Here is a 12,643-nt window from a genome sequence, read left to right as displayed (position 1 = left end):
TATGGGCCACACCCTCTTCAAGGTCACACACATCAGTATGGGAGTCTCTAGACTCCTATTTGGGCTTTGTTCCAGGTCTTGCCTAAAGGGGTCAGCTGAGACTTCTGGCCTGCAGGGAAGCAGAGCCAGGCCTGGGAGGCGGGGCTTTAGTGGATGAGTACTGGAAGCAGGTTGAGACTGCCCAAACCTAAGAGTTAAACAACCTCTGGGCCATACGGCACAGCATCGCGTCCTCACCAAGACCAGAGGGTGGCCCGACAGCATGGGGGCCTCCGCAGCTTCTGGGAGTGGGGTGAGAGGTGGCTGGCCTGTAGGGCCAGGGTTGGTTTCCACACCCATAAAGCACTTAGCTCAGAGCGAGCGCTTGCTAAACATTCACTACTCTTGTTAAAGTTATGATTATTACAAATACCACAACCTTCCTGAGCCGCTGAGGGCTCAGGCCTTGTGTGAGTTCTGCGGCCACGAGAGGAAGACACAGCTCTGCTTTCAGAGGCTCGCAGGAGAGCTGGCAAGAAGAGAGCTGGTAAGTTTCCTAAGGGGCCAGTGTAGGAGGCTGATGGAGCCCAGAGGAGGTGGAGACGGTCATCACCCCGGCTTGTTAGGTCTGGGCGTCCGTAAGGAAATGTCTAGATAATCTGAAATTCACAATGTACTTGTTGTCTTCTCCATTTTTTAGACGCTGAAACCGAGGCTGGGAAAGGGCTGCCTGGCTCCAAAGCCAGAGCTTTCTCACCTACAGCTCCCAGGTCTGGGCCTTTTCTTCTCGCCGCCTCCTGGGAATCTTGGTTGAAGGGTGAGCAGGAGCCCGTCCACGAAGGGACTTGAATCCAGGGTTTCTTCTGAAGGTTCTGGGCAGCCATGATGGGTTTTCGGATGGGGAGGCAGATGGTAGGGATGGCATAGCCTGGGAAGCTATGGAAAAGTGACAGTTTGCTAGAAGAGGTGGTCTTGGAGGTGGGAAGCCCAAACAATCCCAGAACCACCTGCTACCCATAAAGAATGTTGAAAGGTGTGGGGGTGCTGGGGACCAATGCCTCAGGACTCAGGTGTGGGCCTGGGGGCAAGGAAACTTGAATTACTGGGAGGACCCCAAGACCCAGTGCCCAGCAGCTTCAATGCAGAGGAGGGGGCGGGGCCTGAATTCACACCTGGGTCCAGGCTGGGCTGGGGAACTGGGGAGGCAAGGGAAGGGGAGTTGTTTCCATTTCCCAGGGTGGACGTCAGAGGTAGGGTTGGGTAGGGCAGTGCTCAAAGGCCACTTCCTCTTTCCCACAGTATGGAGCTGTCATTCCCACACCCTCCCACCCATGTCACCCCTGCCTTTTACCATGAAGCCCAGACCAGGGCGCTCAGGAAGAAAGAGTCTTCAGGAACCAAAGCCCCTGACTACTGCTAGCCCTGCTATGCCTTAGGAGGGGAAGGACTGAAAAAGCCGACCAAAAGCAGGGCTCCTTCAGCCCACAGGGGTCTCACCCCAACCCCCCCTTAATACGAAACCAATCCGAACCCAGCTTGAGCCCCACACTTAGTCCCAGATCCAAACCTCGTCATACAGCCAACCCACCACACCTCCAACTTCGTCTGCAGACTCAACTCAACCTCAACCCTACCAAGGAACCCTAACCTAACCCCAAACTAGCTTCCACATCAGCTACAATCCCCACAGCAACCCAATCCTCACCCCAGTTCTAAACCTAACCCTAACACCTGCCCCAACCTCAGCTCCATTCTAACCCTAACCCACACCTCAACTTGAATCTTAACTTGAACTCCCATCACTAACTACTACGTCATCTTCTCTAATTTAACCCCAATTCCAACCCGTAACCTAAGGCTGATCTTAACCCAGATTTCACCCTAATCCTGCTCAGTTTCATCCAATCCCAATCCCCACCCTGGCACCCCCTCAGCTGCATTCCTGATCTGTGCCTGGTGCTCAGCTTCATCACAATCGAAATGATTTCTACCCTTATGCGTGTCTCAAGCCTTCCCTTCAACCCAGACTCTTCATAATTCTAATGTTCCCCACCCCCTCCTTGACCCTTCCCTGGGCCCATTCCCACCCAGCTCTCAGCTAGCAGAGGCCACCATGTGGCTGGACTGGATGTGTAAACCTCAGTGTAAACACACACACACACACACACACACACACACACACACACACCCCTCACATGCACATACACACACACAGAAAAGGGAGGACATCCTGTCTAGCTCTGAGGGTGGCCTGGGGGGGCAGATAGAACAAGCGTTTCCTGCCCCTCCCTTGGGCCAGACCCCTTTGTAGTTCCCTCTCCATCAGGCTCTGCTCCCTCCAATTCCTTCTGCAGTATTGACTCTTCTCACCCAGGGATTTCCACTCCCAGTCCTTTCCTTGGCCGCTCTCCTGGCTTCTGGCCAGGTTTGTTTATAGATTAGACCCATGGAGCTCCCAGGGCGTCGCTTCCTCCCCGTCCTGGGGGCCCTGCTCACAACAGAGCACAATGAACACACACTGTGCCAGGTCACAGTCCTCGTGGGGTCAGAGTCTAGAGGGGCCAAGACACACACCCAGGTAATCCCACCCGATAAGATCCCAGCAGGGGAAGGTGCCTGCTTCTATGGCGACTAAGAAACGTGACTTAGTGGGGGATGCAGTGGGGTTTATTTATCTGGGCCTTGAAGTAGGAGTAGGAGTTCACCTAGTGACGAGGAAGGAAAAGTCTTCCAGGCATGTTCAAAGGTAGGGAAGCCTGTTCAACATGGGTTGGGAGGTGGGCCTGGCAGGAAAGGCCAGGGTGGCGGAGGTTAGGCTGGGCTGGTTAGGGGAGGCAGAGCAGCAGGGAGGGCACACCTGGGGGGGATGGTCGGCAGGCAGACACACAGAACTGAGGAGAGGAGGTGAGGGGAGCAGGGGGCAAGGGAATTGGGAGGGAGAGGGAAGGCATTCATTCCAGGACAATCTGAGGCTGAAGGACAGGCTGGACAGCGGCATCAGCACAGGATGAGGACAGCCTGTGGCTCAGACGGGCAGGTCACTGGAGAGGCCAATGGGGACGAGAAGCAGATGCTGCTATTAATACAAATCATAACAAATGGCCCTTTAAGGAATGGTTTCTGTGTGTCAGGCATTGAGCAAAGCAGTATTATAACCACACGTAATCCTCAAAATAACCCCACGAGGCAGGTAGTATTACTATTGGTTCCCACAGAGGACACGATGGAAACTGAGGCTCAGAGGGGAAACAATTTGCCCAAGTTCACACACATGAAATTGGTCTTGTGGGATGGTAGAGCTGAGTCCTGCCTCAAAGTCATAGGCCATACCTAGTGCCTGCTTTGGTCTGTAGCCTTATCTCTCAACATTTGAAGCCCCCTTTGCAAGGCCCTCCTTCCCTCAGGCCAAATTACTCACATTTCCCTGAATATTCCAGGCCTAGCTCACCTGCTGACTGTCCCAAATGTAGCATCTTCTTCAGGACATGGCCGCTGCCCCCACCCCCTTCTCTATGAAAATGTCCATCTGTTCTCCAGGACTTGGCACCGGCATGACCACCTTTGGGAAACCTTCCTGAACTGCCCTGCCCCTGGACTGGGTAAGGTGACCCTTCCATTCCTCACCACCGTCCCCACCCACTCCCCTAATCACGCTGCATTGCCGCTGTCTAGGCCCCCTCCTCGAGGGCTGGGCTGCCTGGCCAGAGCAGTAAGTGTTTTTGGTTGGTGAATGAATGCAGGACACAGCTGGCTGTGGGTCAGAGTGGGTGCGGGGAGGGCAGGGATCTGTTATCTGCCAGGGCTATCTTGAGTCTTATCTGATGAGGTCTAATTTGACAGGCAAGCAGGTAAGATGCTGGGTTACTCAGTAACCATGCCGTCTATAAAAGTCCCACTGTTCTTGGAGTGGCATCCGGAACCAGCCACTCCTCTCTCTAGGGCACCGCTGCCATGAACACCTTCCTGCTCGCCACACTGTGCCTCCTGGGGACCTGGGCAGCCCTGGCAGAGGGCGTCACTGTGCAGGTAAGTCTCGTCCCTACCCTGGTCCAACTGTTTGTCTGTTCCCAGTACCCAGGGCCCATGCCCTGATACAGGACCCTGTCTTTGGGGCTGGAGTTGGCGTGTGTGTCTAAGGCTTGGCTCTTCTTCAGGGACACCCTTCTCAGACCTGCCTCATACCCTTCCCCTTCGAACTTGGGAGGGAAAGAACACCAAGTAGGGAGAAGAAAAGTAGCCATTTGGGAAAGCAGGTGATTAGCTGTGGGCCCGGCTCCCCCAGGACCTCACTGCAGCCCCCGATCACCCTGGGAAGAAGGGATTATTAGTCCCATTTTTCAGAGGAGGAAAACTGAACCCCAGAGAGGTTCTGGAAGTGGTTGTGGGCATGTGGTTGGGAAGTAAGGAGCTGGATTCAATTCCAGACCTTACTGGTCCTCAGTCCTGTACCCAGCCAGAGCTCACACGGACGTCCTGCAGGTCCTGATGGAGCGATGTGCCCCCTGGGTGGGTGCCAGGGTCAGGCCAGTATGGCACCCAGCAGGGGCCGCTTTCTATCACAGCCCAGCTCCGCTCTGGGAGGCCTTTTATTGCTTTTCAAACATCAACCAGGCTGCAGGCTGGAGTAGGGACCAAGTGATCAGCCAGCAGCGCTGTCAGGCAGGGGCAGAGACAGCCTGGGAGTGGCTACATGGAGCCAGGGTACCTGGGTCCTGGGGCCGCTCTATGCCTCTCCCTAAAAGTCAGCACAATGGCTCCTACATATCGAGCACCTATTATGTCCCTGACACCTCACAGCCATTTTCTCCATTCCTCACATAACATGCAGAACCTAAGGCTTCCAGAATGTGAAGTCCTGTCCATGGTCACAAAGCCAAACCAGGATTCAAGCCCAGTGTCCGGCTGTAAGGCCTGAGCTCTAACCACCTCATATTGCCCAGCAGTGGAGCATGTGGTTCCCAGAGGCCACAAACACGGCTTGAGCCACTGGGGCTGCAGAGGGCCCAGTCCTGGGGGAAACAGTCAAAAAGCAGGCTGCACCCTGGCCTCATGCTCTGCACATGTCTCTCTCAGGATGGGAAGTTCTCCTTTCCTCTGGAGTCAGTGAAGAAGCTCAAGGACCTCCAGCAGTTCCAGGAACCCCGAATTTGGAGTCACAGGAAGTTTGGTGGACCCATGGTTCCCACCCTCTGCAGACATTCTAAGTTTCCGGGAGAACTCAAGCCTCTCTGCAAGGAGCCCAACGCCCACGAGATCCTCCAGAGGCTGCGTGAGTAGCCCCCTCTCTGATGGGTGGGGCATGGGGATTCCTTGATGGGTGGCACTTGAGGGAGAGATGTGCTCTGGTTGGTGGGATTCAAAGGCGGGACTCTGCTCTGATTTGTGAAATTAAGAGGGCTCTGCTCTGATTGGTGGGTCCTATGAAGCCCTCTGCGGTAATTAGTTCTCAGTTGTAATTGATGATGCTTACTTTAGGAAGGTCCTTGCGTTGCGTCCTGGTTTGTCCAGTCTTAGCTGTCGCTCTTTTCTGGGTAGAATTTCTGCTCTGATTGGCTGGCTTGAGTGGTACCTGCATCTGGTTTGGGGCGGAAAGCCCAGCTGGTCGGAGAGAACAGGTCTGGGTTTCTCCTGGGGGCTGAGTGGCGAACGTCCAAGCTCTGGCTCAAGGAAGGGTGGGGTCTTGGGGGTGGGGGAAGCTGGCTCTCACGGGGCCCCATCTTTTCTATCCAGAGGCCATCGCTGAGGACCCAAACACCTGTGAGCTCTGTGCGTATGCCGCCTGTGCAGGATGCTAGGACCGCAGGGGCTCGCTGCCTTCTGCCTCTTCCCTGCAGAATGCTCCCAGTCCTGGCAGCTCCATCTACCTTGCCCCCTGAATGGTGGATTGAGGAGAGAACAACCTGGGGAGGCCCAGCTCCTGACTCCATCTGAGCTGCTGGGTGCTTCTCAAGACCTACTCCAACCTTCAGCTAATAAACCAGATTCCAGAGTACTCCCCGTGTTGCTTTCATTTATTCCTTCATCTCAGTCTACGCATCATCCAGCTCTACGGATGCCTACCCTGCCCTAGAACGTTCAGGGTTTAGTATGCCAAGTGCAAGGGCCCCACTCCCCTGCTAAGCTACAGTCACCCCATGGAGGCACTGAGGGACCTGAATCTTAGACCACCAATGGGGGAGGTGAACCTCTGCTTTTCTTTCACATCTCCTGGGGTCACCAAAGTCACTAAACCACACGTGAGCACTAAAATCACAGGGGTTATGAGATTGACTCCCAAGCTCTAGACTATTCAAGGTGCCTCAGGATCTGGCCCCACTGACCACGTCAGCGTTGCCTCCTGCCCTCCCACCGGGCCTACGCCTCAAACCACAGCTCTTAGCGTTTTCTCTGCTCCTCTCACCACTGCCCTGCTCTTCTCCCCACACTCCTTCTGGTCAGGTAGATTCCCACTCAGACGCCCTGCTCCACTCCCATGGCCTCTCCTTAGAAGCCTCAGAAGACTCTTCCTGGGAGGGTCTTCCTGCTCCCGCTCTGTCCTGGGTGCTCCCTGGACGCTTTGATCACTTACACCCTTGCACAGCTCTGGTCACCCTGAAGGGTGGCTTCTGTGCTGGGGAAGTCTCTCTGCCCTTCACAGTGGGTGAGGCCACTACATGCATGATTGCATGAGAAGATAACAGAGCAGGGGAAAGAAAGAGCTGCACAGTTCCAGTCCCAGGTCTTCATGCACTGCGTGATGTTAGGAAGGTCATTTCCCGTCTATGTCTTAGACTCCTCTGTAAAACTGGGATAGTAATAGTACTTGCCTCCTAGGCTAGGTGAAATGATGCAAGTAAATGTGTATGTAAAGTTCAGGCCATAAGAGAATTAAATAAGTGGTCAAAGCAAATAAACCAAAGAAAGGGGAAGTAGGGTGAAGCTGAGAATGGTTTAGACAGGGTTATAGAGGTGAGGTGTGGAAGACCCATCAGGAAAGGTGGAGGGAATGAGGAAAGAGGAGGCATCCAGGATACTTCTTGGGGAATGGGGTGGAGGGGAAGTGTCACAGGGTGGCTCAAGCAGAATGGGCTGCAGAATTCAGAGGGGGAGGTGTCCTCAGGCTGAAGTCAGGGAAGGCTGTGTGAAGGGGAGGCAGCCATTTGCGTTAGCCTTTGGGGGTTGCATTGCGATGCATGAAATTTCAAAACCAGTGTGGAGGTAGGGAGGCAGAGAGCATTCCAGAATATGGGGTTGGTGCAGACACACAGAAGCAGAAATGTTCCAGGCACTGGCATGGTTCAGCTGGGTGAAACTGAGTCCTGGTTTAATGTATGATTTTGACTTATATGTAGGCCCAGTGCTCTATCCAGTTTCTTCACAGCATGTCCTGTAAGCCTTAGCCCTTTCCCCCACTAGTCATTAGCCCCTGAGGCAGCCAGAAACAATGGCCATCCCTTGACTAAGAGTCACAGACACGTTTGTGTTAAGCTAAAGATGACATCTTGACCTTTACGCTTCAGCTCCTAAGCCCTAAGGTGGAACGACCCCCACTGGCTACTTTTCCATGAGACCAGACAGAGGGATGCCAGAGCAGACCTCAGAGCTGTCCTCAAGACCTGGAGAAAGGATTTATTACTCTCACCTCACCTCACACCAATCAGCTCCCAAGGGGACCCTGAACCCCTAGCCCACACTGTCTTGTGATTTGGCCCTATGTAAGCTGTAACCTATACACCATCGGCAAGTGCGGCCTTTAGCGCATTGATTTTCCGCTCTCCTGGGCGGTGCCATTCATAATAAAATAGCCGATTTTTGTTCACAAATTCTCCATGTTTAGTGTTTAGCTCACCTAGCGCCAGGTGAATGAATGCTTTCTGTTTGATAACGTGGATGGTGTGGAGCCCAGGAAGCACAAGGGGTTTGAGTGCGAGTGTGTCATTTACAAGCACTCCTCTCTGAGACTTGGTTTCTCAACCAAAAATGATAACAGATCCTGCCTCCTAGGGTTGCAGGGGGTTTGATGAGGTGTATGGTGGAGTAGGATCATTTAATGCTCCTACTCTGGAGCCCAACTCTCTGGGTGTGAGTTCTGGCTCTGCCTGTTACCTGCTGTGAGACTTTGGGCAGGTCACTTAGCCTGTTTCCTTAGTTTCTTCATCTGTAAAATGGGGATGACAAAACAGGGAGAGGGAGAGATTCCACTTTCAGCACTTTAAGAAATGAGTTGTTTTAAAGCTTTTATTTTTAACCCTAACTAACATAGGATTGAGTGAAGATTAAATGAGGTAATACAGGAAAAGCTCTTAGAGCTCCATCGGCCGGGCCCATAGTGAGCACTTTGTAGATGCTGCAATTATAATTATTATTATTTCTGTGCAGATGGCTAAGGCTTGTGCCTGGCACATAGAAGACGCTCAGTCAGTGGCAGTTCCCTTCCCTGCCTCCTCCCCAGGTAGGTGGGAACCCAGTGTCGCTGAAGGGAGTGGTAAGAGATGATGGCACATGGGCTCAATTTAGACTTGAGGGGTGGCACTGGGGAGCCATGGAAGGGCGACAGGCGCAGTGAGAGCAGCTCTGTGTGTGGGGGGTGTGCACACAGGGGCAGGCAGGAAGCTCTGGCCTGCTCTGAGGTGCTGTGACAAGGGCCCACCTCAAGTGGTGGGAAAGGGATGAGGGGCCCAGAGAGACCCAGGAGGTATTGCAAAGCCCCAGCCAATCTAGCCTGTGGGGGGAAGAAGAGAAAGGAGCTGGAGCTCGGGGGTTTGTGGCCTGGCAGGTGGGGAGATTACAGGACCCCCGTCCTGTAATGGACAGAACTGGGCAGTCAGGAGGGGCAGCAGGTCTGGGGGAACTATCCCTGGCCTTGGCCCTGGGTCAGCTGAGTTCAGAGGGCATGGGCCCTTTGTCCCCGGCTTTCCTCCTCTCTGTCTGCCCAGAATAGAGGCTGGAGGGAAGCCCACCCTGCGGAAAGGCCCTGCTCCAGTGAATTCCCAGTGTGGCTCCTGGCCTTGAGTTAAAGCAATGAAGGCCACTGAGAAAATGTGGTAGCAGGGGGCCCCGAGGCCAGGCCTCACAGGGAGACAGTCACATGGTGGTTTAGAGCATGGATTCTGGCCCAGACTTCCTGGGGAAGAAGCCTGCTTTGCCGCTTTGCTGAGCCTGTCATCCTGAACTAGTTATCTCTGCACCTGGGTCTCCTTATTTGTAAAGTGGAGATAGTAATAATAATAGTACCTGCTTCATTAAACTGTTGTGAGGACTTAGTGAGTTAATAGGCGCAAAGGGTTTAGAATAGTGCCTAGGGTATAGCAAATAGTCAATAAACAGCGGCTATTATTATTACTAATATTCTTCAGGGCCATCAGGATGGAGGGAGGAAATGTCCTCTATCCAGAGCTGGCCAGGTGGTCCTGGGCAGCCTGAGAAAGATGGGAGTTCAGGCATGGAAGGGTGAATGCCAAGGGCCCGTCTTCTCAGGTGTCCCGGAGGCCATCAGCCTGACCAAGGGCGAGGGGAGGGGGCACCATGTGACCCTGCCCTCCACCCACTCCTGCGGTCCCACCTGCTGGAGGAAGCTTCCCCATCCTGCCCCCATCCCTGCTCAGGAGCATAGATGCTCTGGCTCTGCATCTGGGCCAGGCCTTGAGCTCCGCTTGGGGGTCAAGTGGATCTGAGGGCTCTGCGGCTTCTTAGCTCCGTGATCTTGGGTGACTCATTCCCACCCTGAGCCTCGCTCCCTCTTCTATGAAATAAGACTTAGTGAACCCACTCCTTGGGTGCTGGAAACCAGGGCAATTCCCGACTCTAGTCCAACCTTTCTCCTTCACCCACCCAGCTTCCCAAGAAGCTCCATCTTTAGCTCCTGGGATGAACAAATAGATAACTGACCCTGTGTGTGGGTGGAGAACATTTATTCAGCAGCAGGGTTGCCTAAGGGGCCAAACTCTCCTCCAACTGCTTTGCACCAGATCCAGCTGCTTTGGCCCTAGCTGGGGAGGGGGGTGGGGTTGGCAATGACCATGGCAATGACCAGGGCACAGCCAGAGTTTGGATGGGGGTGGGGGTTGCGAAGGCAGTGGACTGGGCATGCCAGGGGTCCAGGGCGGGCTCAAGGCACCTGGGGCCATCTCAGAGGCAGCCGGTACAGGCAACATTCTCACAGAGCTCGCAGTTGTCCTCAGCGATGGTCTCTGGGCAGGGGAAGAAAACTGGTCAGTTGAACTTGAACCTGAAACATCTGTTGTCTTGGGAGCTGCTGGCCAGGCAGCCAGAGAAGGCCTGCTTAGGAGAGGGCTTGAGGGAGGGGCCTGGCATCTTTCTCACACATTAAGAGCATGAACTTTTAGAAGCAGAGTGAACAGTTTGGGCTTAAGTCCCAGGTACTCTCCTTCCTAGTGGTGCCTGGGGAAACCACTTGAACTCTGTGTCTGAGTTTTCCTTTCTCCTAAATGGACACTATCAGCCTGACAGGGTGTTTGTGAGGAGAGAACGCAGGCCTGGCCCTGGCTAGGTGCTCAATAAATGCCAGCTAGTCACTGTATTCTCCTAGACAGCTCTGCTTCTCCGTCGTGTCTCAGCTTTGATGTCCCTCTTCCTGGAAGCCTTTCAAACTCCTTATGCCATCCCAGATATGAGCCTTCTCTCCTTGGTGTCCCCACGGTGCTCCCCCATCATCCCACTGTACCGAAGTCTGCTTGTGGGTCCCTCCCTCCTGTCTATAAAGTCTTTGAGGTACGATGACCAACTAGTCCAGGGGGTCAGGAGCTAACGGGTTTCCTCAAGTCTGACTTGGTGCCAGAACCAGGGAGGTGAGGGACTGAGCTTCTTGAATCTCCCTGACCTCAGTCACTGGGTGCTTCACAGAAGTAACATGAGGTGGAGGAACTCGAACCTGAGCTGGGGTGTGGGGAGGGAGAGAACAAGGGGCAGGAAGCTCTGCAGGGCCAGGACACTCACTCAAGGCCTTGAAGATGCTGGCAGCGGCCCTGGAGGTGCAGATGGGCTGGAGGTCCAGTGGCAGGGCCAGGTGATAGCACAGGATGGGTAAGGCGCTCTGGGCCTGCAGGCGGGGGCTGAACACCAGCTTTCTCTCCAGATCATTCAGTTTCTTCACAGATTCCAGCTGGACCTGGAAGCCTTGGTACTGGGTGGAGGTAGGGGAGGAGATAAGAGGGTATCAAAACCTGGACTGGGAGACCAGGGTTTCTCAGACTCCATGAGTGTTCTCTGTTCTCAGGGAAAGTTCAGGCCACACCTGAAAGACAGCCTGGAAGGTGGGAGGTGGTGTCTGACACGTCACACCCCTCTGCCACAGGCCCCCCAGTAGCTGGTAGATGAGGTCACAGCGAGACTATGGAGGACAGTGGTTCAAGACGTGGGCTTTGGAGGCTGCGAGACCCTGGTTCCAATCCAGCTCTTCCCAACCAGCTGCCTGTCTCTTCCCACTCTGAGCCTCATCTGACAAATAAAGGTAAACAGGTTCCCTCTTCCTTGGGTGCCTGGTACCCAGGGCAAACTCCCAAACTGGGTGACCTCCCCTGAACCAACATGGAAAACCGATGGCAACTCCAAGCTGACTAGGCTCCACGGCCAGGGCCGCACGGGGAGGCTGTGGCTCTCTTGCACCCCTCCCAAGGACCCCCTTGTTGCTTCTCAAGGGGGCCCTGCCCAGAGTTGGGAGTGTGAGATGCCCAGAGCCAGACTACCATGCCGTGTGGGGAGGCCGGCAGCATCCTGTCACGCTGTAGACAGACTCTGCTTCCGTGACTCCTTCTAGCCTCTCAGGTGCCCTGGAAGGAGACCTGGCCCCCCTGCTGTCTTCTCTCTGGCTTTTCCTATGCTGTGCTCTCCGCCTGGAGCAGTCTGCCTCCTCATGCCTGGCTATCTCCTGCTCATCCTGTAATATCAACTCAAGTCAGCTGCCCAGGAAGTGTTTTCTGGTAATTACCTCACCGCACCCCTCACATGGGTGAATGCAAAGAGCTGCAGGAATATAAATGGTCTCCCTCCCCTTCTGGGTGTCTCAAAGACAGGGACTACATCTTGTTCCACACTCTGACCTCTGACCAGGATTGGCCTTCAAGGAGAGCAAGGCTGAATAACAGCAGTTTATTATTGCCATGGTCACCATCGTCATAGCTATAGGCATGCCATCTTAGTCCCTGGGCTGTGAGTGGGTGTGGAGCTGAGCCCTGGGTCCTGTGCTCCCCTGTAGCCCATAAATTTCCCAGCGTCCCCTCTCCATCCCAACCTCCTATGGGAACCTTCAGTCAAAGGGCATGCTGGCCAGAAGGACTCACCTGGATGTAGACTGACTCTGTGCTCTGCAACAGCACCAGGAAGAACACAGCTGCTCCGGAGAGAAGCCCTGCCACAGTCCTGCCCCTCATCTTGCTCCCTCTGTACCTCACCGCTGCTGGCCACCCAGCTGCCACCTGCTTCCCTGGCCAGCAGCAATTTATAGCCAGGCTATAGCACCCTGGTCACTTATTAACTGCCACGAGGGGTGGAGTTGACACCTGCTGGCCCCGTGACAAGCCTAGAGCCCATTCTTAGGGAGGGGCTTGGGGCTGGGAACACGATTTTGTGAGTCAAGCACCTTGTGTGTATGGGTCCCCGTGGGAGGGCCTTGGACCACACCACTTTCCTTCACTCCTTAAGACACCCATGTGAGTGAAATTCTAGG

The 12,643-nt window shown here is 54.4% G+C and overlaps 2 protein-coding genes across 2 annotated transcripts; one reads left to right on the top strand and one right to left on the bottom strand.

Moving 5' to 3' along the window:
* Positions 1-2,986: 2,986 nt before the first annotated feature.
* On the top strand, positions 2,987-5,961 carry GUCA2A (guanylate cyclase activator 2A). Its single transcript, XM_019737118.3, has 3 exons — positions 2,987-4,005; positions 5,053-5,248; positions 5,710-5,961. The coding sequence occupies exons 1-3, from the start codon at positions 3,931-3,933 to the stop codon at positions 5,772-5,774; spliced, it is 336 nt and encodes a 111-aa protein (XP_019592677.1). The 5' UTR covers positions 2,987-3,930; the 3' UTR covers positions 5,775-5,961.
* A 3,893-nt stretch (positions 5,962-9,854) lies between these two features.
* Positions 9,855-12,390, bottom strand: GUCA2B (guanylate cyclase activator 2B). The gene is made up of 3 exons (XM_019737136.3): positions 12,258-12,390; positions 10,915-11,101; positions 9,855-10,148 (listed from the first exon to the last, which is right to left on the bottom strand). The coding sequence occupies exons 1-3, from the start codon at positions 12,345-12,347 to the stop codon at positions 10,087-10,089; spliced, it is 339 nt and encodes a 112-aa protein (XP_019592695.1). The 5' UTR covers positions 12,348-12,390; the 3' UTR covers positions 9,855-10,086.
* Positions 12,391-12,643: the final 253 nt, after the last annotated feature.

This window comes from Rhinolophus sinicus, chromosome 14, assembly GCF_057876585.1.
Source record: "Rhinolophus sinicus isolate RSI-liver-muscle chromosome 14, RSI-T2T, whole genome shotgun sequence".
Classification (NCBI taxonomy): domain Eukaryota; kingdom Metazoa; phylum Chordata; class Mammalia; order Chiroptera; family Rhinolophidae; genus Rhinolophus; species Rhinolophus sinicus.
The sequence above is the reverse complement of the archived record's forward strand: the minus strand, read 5'-3'. Positions and strand labels throughout refer to the sequence as shown.

Bases quoted from the DNA above. Each gene is read 5' to 3' on its own strand.
- GUCA2A (XM_019737118.3), top strand. From the start codon at position 3,931: ATGAACACCTTCCTGCTCGCCACACTGTGCCTCCTGGGGACCTGGGCA. The intron at 4,006-5,052 runs GTAAGTCTCGTC...TGTCTCTCTCAG, and splicing joins CAGAGGGCGTCACTGTGCAG to GATGGGAAGTTCTCCTTTCC. The intron at 5,249-5,709 runs GTGAGTAGCCCC...TTTTCTATCCAG, and splicing joins CGAGATCCTCCAGAGGCTGC to AGGCCATCGCTGAGGACCCA.
- GUCA2B (XM_019737136.3), bottom strand. From the start codon at position 12,347: ATGAGGGGCAGGACTGTGGCAGGGCTTCTCTCCGGAGCAGCTGTGTTC. The intron at 11,102-12,257 runs GTGAGTCCTTCT...ACCTCCACCCAG, and splicing joins CAGAGTCAGTCTACATCCAG to TACCAAGGCTTCCAGGTCCA. The intron at 10,149-10,914 runs GTGAGTGTCCTG...TCCCCTGCCCAG, and splicing joins CAGCATCTTCAAGGCCTTGA to AGACCATCGCTGAGGACAAC.